The sequence below is a fragment of the Glycine max genome, chromosome 13, assembly GCF_000004515.6.
Source record: "Glycine max cultivar Williams 82 chromosome 13, Glycine_max_v4.0, whole genome shotgun sequence".
NCBI classification, from domain to species: Eukaryota; Viridiplantae; Streptophyta; class Magnoliopsida; order Fabales; family Fabaceae; genus Glycine; species Glycine max.
In genome coordinates, this window is record NC_038249.2 from 27,762,186 (window position 1) to 27,768,589 (window position 6,404).

General features: G+C 35.9%; 1 protein-coding gene across 1 annotated transcript; it reads left to right on the forward strand.

Annotated features, from left to right (window-relative positions):
- Positions 1 to 654: 654 nt before the first annotated feature.
- Positions 655 to 5,546, forward strand: LOC100796762 (serine/threonine-protein kinase STY13). Its single transcript, XM_003542648.5, has 6 exons — positions 655 to 1,529; positions 2,619 to 2,740; positions 3,512 to 3,708; positions 3,799 to 3,973; positions 4,431 to 4,565; positions 4,725 to 5,546. The coding sequence occupies exons 1-6, from the start codon at positions 1,265 to 1,267 to the stop codon at positions 4,929 to 4,931; spliced, it is 1,101 nt and encodes a 366-aa protein (XP_003542696.1). The 5' UTR covers positions 655 to 1,264; the 3' UTR covers positions 4,932 to 5,546.
- The last annotated feature ends 858 nt before the right edge of the window (positions 5,547 to 6,404 follow it).

Below are 6,404 nucleotides of genomic sequence, written 5' to 3' on the forward strand. Positions count from 1 at the left end.
TCTACTAATATGATATGTCAATGAATCATTTTCCTAAATTAAATTACTTTGTTTAAATTATGAAACATAGTATAGTTCCTTTTCACTTATCTTTAGGGTTCCATCAAACAATATGAAATGTAAGGAGAGAAATCACTTCAAGTTTTCAATCTAGTCCTTAAAGATTTTTTAATAATTAAATGATCTTCATCTCTTTATCATTAACCTAATCCATTGGTTTCCCTGAAAGTTTGCTGCTACTATATATCTTAATGTTTTATTGCATTATTATATGTTGATTCGACCTGTCACAACCACAAATAGGAAGAAAAAAAAAACAACTTTATTCTGTCAGTATATGATGGTCAGAGTGTTAATTAATGCCTCTTTGAACTTCACCAAATAATAAAAAAAAACTGTGATTCTATGAAGTGTAGAAATCATCTGAATGAGGCTATTTGTCCAATTCATCGATCATGATTACAACTATAATGACATGATATAGTAGGGAGATAGCTATATTCTTTCTAATTATGTGATTAAAAAGTTTAATTTCAAGATCTATGTATATAATGAAAAAAAATTAATATTTTAAATAAATTATAATATTTTAAAATATTTGTCTCTGATTATGGATCAACATATATCAAATATACCAAAAATCAATGATGGTTATTACAAGTTACACACATTTGCCTTTGTGACAAGTGACTCCCCTTAACCGTTTTCATGATCATCCATTGATGAAGCCAAACAACTTGTTTGAAAGGGATGGCGAGATGTAAAGGTAGTACAATAACCGTGAATGCCATGAATGAAAATTATAGAAAAAGAAAAAGACAAAAAACAAAAACACACCAAACAAACAAACAACTAAACAAGGCAGAGTCACAGACACACACAGAAAGAGAGATCTTTGGTTTCAATAAATTAGAAGTTGAAGGGCTTGTTAATTAGAAGGAGACTAAAGTGGGTCAGAAAACACACGTCGTGTTCAGGCAAAATCCATGTGCCCACATGGATGATTGAGAGAGAGAGAGTATTATATTTATGACCTCAACATCACCACAAGCAGCAGCAGCAGCACCTGCAGTGGCAGCAAAAACATAGTAGTAGTAGAAGAAGAGAGACACAAGAGACCCACCAAGGAAAATTTGCTCAAAACCAGAACTTGCTACAAAAGTTAGCATCTTTTGATGATTCCAAGTGACTTGAGCTTTCAAAGTCCATAGTGGGGTGTGGTGAATTTTTTGTGTTTTGAAGAGAAGAGGTGAGAGAGAGAGAGATGAAGAAGAGTGAGAGTGGGGGGTATGTGAGAGCGGATCAGATAGATCTGAAGAGCTTGGATGAGCAGCTTCAGAGGCATCTGAGTAGAGCATGGACTATGGAGAAGAACAAGGAGAAGGAGGAAGAAGAGGTTGAAGGAAGGTCCACAAGAAGCAGACAAGAATGGGAGATTGACCCCTCCAAGCTTGTCATCAAGACTGTCATTGCTCGTGGCACTTTTGGCACTGTCCATCGTGGAATTTACGATGGCCAAGATGTTGCAGGTATACTCCACTACACTACACTCTCTTGCTTTGCTCTCACAGTTGAAAAGTTGAGTTTTCATTTGATGTGTGTCTGTTTGTTCTCATATATGCAACTATTTGTTTCAAGAAAACAAAAAAAAACATGCATAGTTTGTTTTTCCCTCCATTTATTACACCTGTTTGTTTGACACCACATACATGTGCAAGGGGGGAAGATTTGTTTACTTGGAGAAGTTCATGTAGTTGGTCCTTTCAACTTAGAATGTTGCATAATGTGCACATGCTTCCAAAACTGTAGGTTGATGGGTTGTTCGGCCTTCTTTTATGTGAATGCCAAGGTTTCATTTCATAGCTAAAGAGTTGGATATAAATGATGTCTTATTTGGTCAGCAGATCCACTGCTTAAGTTTTGTTTTGCCTGTTTCTGCATGTGATTTCGTTGTGCTTGTACCTTTACAATCAAGCAACAATTTCTGCTTGGACATGAGTCCTTGTTTCCCTGAGTTCTTTGAGAAGGCATCTAAGTTGATGTTGTTTGGTTAGCCGCAACTGCCATGCATTGGAACTTTGTAAATCAAGATTTGCAGAATCCGTGATTCACAAGATTGAGTACCCTTGCTTCTTTTCTTTTTAGTTCCTTTTTTGTTTTCTCTAGAATTCACAAGATCCAGTTGACTTGACAGTTATGTGCATGAACTTTAATGTTCTTTTCTTTTTTGAACTTTCATGTGTTCTTGGTTATTACTGTTGTGCCCCTGATTTTACTACCATGGGATGGGTATAAGAATTAAAAAAATAATAATAAATGAAATTGTTGGCTGGTAATGAGTGGTTTATGTTGCCACATACATTTCTCACTCATCAAATATTCTACTGGGAATTAGCCACAGGAACTCTTCTCTTGAGAGTTCCTTTTTTAGGTGTTATGATTTTCATGATGTTATATGCAGACCTTTATTACCTTAACAATTCCTGGATGCTAAACTTGTTAACCCTGCAGCTTTATACTGAAATTTAATGAATGAACAGTTTAAAGTTACTTGTGAATGCCATGCTCTCCTTTTGCTTTCATAACATGTAATTAATCTTTGATTTTGTTTTTCTCAGTTAAGCTCCTTGACTGGGGGGAAGAAGGCCATCGGTCAGATGCTGAAATAGCTTCTTTGAGAGCGGCTTTTACACAGGAAGTTGCTGTTTGGCACAAGCTTGAACATCCTAATGTAACCAAGGTAATATTTGGGCCTTCATTAGTTTCTTTGTGTTATCCATGTTTTTCCTTTGAGGGCAAGCCCTGGTGCAATGGTAAAGTTGCGCCTTGGTGACCAGTTGGTCATGGGCTCGAATCCGAAAACAACCTCTTTGCGAAGGGGAAGGCTTCATACAATTACCCTCCCCCGTACCTTCGTGAAGCAATGAGCTTCTGGCATTGGGGTATGTGTATGATCATTCCATGTTTCTCCTTTTTCTTGTGTTGTGGAACAATCTGATAGCTTACTACAACAGGTTTCTAACGTGCTATCATTTTCCACTATTAATCAAATCATATAAGAATGGAAAGTAAATAAACAAAAATAAGGAAAGGGGAAAGATAAATGACAAAGAAGATTGTGAGATTTAATGCATTCCTTTAGGCAAATTTTGGAATGCATTCCAGGTGGAAATATTGCCCGAACCTCAGATTGTTTTCTTTCCATAGTATGATTGTGATGGCTTGATTCTGGTCTCATTTATGTCAAATGAATTTTTGTTAAAGTTTATTTTCTATTGTGCTGTTTTCTCTGTTATTTTTGGGGATGAGAAGAGGATTGAGTGGCAGTTGGGTGGGTGTGAGCCACATTAAGAGTCACACTGGGGGGAAATACCTTTGCAAGTGTGCAAATCAGGAGTATGGTCCGGTCTTAAGGATCCCCCATAAGTAATACATTAAATTTGCATCATAGTTTTCAATCATTTATGTGAGAATTTTCTTATTCACTCTTACTGTCAAATCCGTTTTGCAGTTTATTGGGGCAACAATGGGAACATCAGAGCTACAGATACAAACGGAAAATGGTCATATAGGCATGCCGAGTAACGTTTGTTGTGTTGTTGTTGAATATTGTCCTGGGGGTGCGCTGAAGTCTTATCTCATTAAAAATCGAAGAAGGAAGCTGGCTTTTAAAGTGGTTGTTCAACTGGCTCTTGACCTTGCAAGAGGGTCCAATCTTTATGCCTAATCTGTCTCATATAAGTTTAAGTAGTAATCTTTCTTTCTAAGCCTGAGTACTTTTTATTATTTACTTTATAGGTTGAGCTATCTTCACACAAAGAAGATTGTCCACAGAGATGTTAAAACAGAAAATATGCTTCTGGACAAGACACGAACCTTGAAAATAGCTGATTTTGGAGTAGCTCGTATTGAGGCCTCCAATCCTCATGACATGACAGGTGAAACTGGAACCCTTGGTTACATGGCTCCTGAGGTATATGCTTCAATTCCTTTGAAAAATTCTCTCTCCTGTGCATTGTTCGTTTGGGGTTTGTTTCAAACGCCCTTAATGTCTGGTCCTTGCCTCATAAAATTTTGAAACTGCTGGGCTAGGACTTGTTACTTGTGACCGGCTCTATTGTCTAACTAATTGTGAAAGAATTGGGATGAATATTTTGGTCTTAAACAGGAAGAAATCTTGATTAAAATATTAACCATGTTGGAAAGATAAGGACATTGAATTGTTCCATCATTGTCCTTACTTTTATCAGGAATTCCTTTTGTTTTATAGTTCACCCAACAATTATGTATATATCCATGTTGGTTTTGGTACATAATTACTGGAAGAAATCTTTACCTCAGTCCCATTTACAATTACTGAGATCTAGAACTTCAGCATGTCACTACTCACTAATATTGGTAAATGAAACTTACCTGGTGAAATTGGGCAGGTTCTAAATGGCAATCCATACAATAGAAAGTGTGATGTGTACAGTTTCGGAATATGCTTATGGGAGATATACTGCTGTGACATGCCATATCCTGACCTTAGCTTCTCAGAAGTGACATCAGCTGTCGTACGACAGGTATGTAAAATGTATTAAGTGGCTTTGCGAGGATAAACTAACTATTTATTGGGAAACATCAACCTGTACAATTGTTAGTTTATTTGCAAATGGTATCTACTGTTTATACATCTCTACTCGTTGCTTTTTATTGTAACTAGATTCTTTATGGAACTGCAGAATTTGAGGCCAGAGATTCCGCGATGTTGTCCTAGCGCTCTGGCCAATGTGATGAAAAGATGCTGGGATGCGAATCCTGACAAGAGGCCAGAGATGGATGAAGTGGTGACCATGTTGGAAGCTATTGACACTTCAAAGGGTGGAGGTATGATCCCTCATGATCAGCCTCAGGGTTGTTTATGTTTTCGCAGTTATCGAGGACCTTGAAAGATTTTTCACTGTCAAGGAAATTGATTATGGAGGGATGATATACAGGTTCTGGAAATCAGTTTGTATTTTATTTGATTGAAGGAATAGGGAAGGAAGACTCCAGGATGAAATGCATACACAAAAAGTGTGAAAGCAAGAGTTAATGAAGAGCTCTGCAATTACTTGATACTTTGTTGGGCTATAATTTTTTGTAAAGCTAATTGTGCTCTCTCCTCATTGCACCCATTTTTATGATATTTCTATGTAAGTTGTACACTTGACAGTAGTAGCATGGATTGTTCGGACACTAATATCAAAGTCCTGATGGGTCATTTGATGTCCTATGAAGCCTACAAGTGATCAGTTTTGGGAAGATTTGCTCGTGTGCAGAAAGACATGACCTATAATATGTGGAATAAATATACAATTTGGCCATTAAATGATGTTATATGTTGTAGATTGAGGAAAGCTTTTGTTTATACATTTGACACTTAAAATAGTAAACTTGATGACAAGTATATTGAAGTTATCTACTTGTTATCAAGTTTATTTCTACGGTCAAAAACTTTAATGGTGTGGTTGGTAGAGTGGAATGGAATTGAGAATAAATATTTGAACTAAAGTAGTGTGATAGAAGTATGAGACTCACTAATTTTTTAATTTTTTTTCTTCATTTTCACTTTATTTCTTCTCTATCAAACACACTATAAAGGATCAGAACAAGACAAGTAACATTTTGAGACTATGTTGCTGTATATCCTCATAATATATGATTTTGTGGTTAATTATGTCCTTTTGAACCAATGGAATTATGTTGAAAGGAACCTATTAAGGACAAGAGTTCATAACATCACTAGAAACAAAAAGATTAATGCTAACCCATGTAATTAATTGTTAAATGGTTCAATCTTGCATGATATTTTAAATGTGAAAATCTTTGTGAGAATATCAAATTCCCTTCATAATGTCAAGATGTATCAACAGTTTTGACCATTTCAAAAAAACAAAAAAAAAGTTCCAGATGTTTGCAAATACTAACCATCAAAGCTCAGATTGAAAAGGTTTCTTCTATGAAATTAACCAGTTGGCCCAATGTTCATTCCAAACATCATCCAAAACAAGCCATGTTCTCAAATCAAATCTCTGCTTCAAATTATCCATCACTTTTGTCATCTAAAAGGTTCATTATTAGGGGCCACTTTGCTTTTAACTCTGCTATGTATAAACGATCTTCTGTTAGAGATTCTTTGGTGTTCTCCGACTGTTTCTGATCTGTAAATGATATCTTCCATTTTACTTTATTAACTTGCAAATAAAGATAACTTTAGATTAGAGAAGTTCCCTATACCTTCTTTTGGGTTACAACTTCAGAAGAAACTTCATATGATAAGATACCAGCTACATAAACAGAATTAGATCATGGAACCATTTTTGAATCAGTTCTGCATCACACTAGGCCGTGCTTCAGCTGCATATATGGTTGACTTCAAC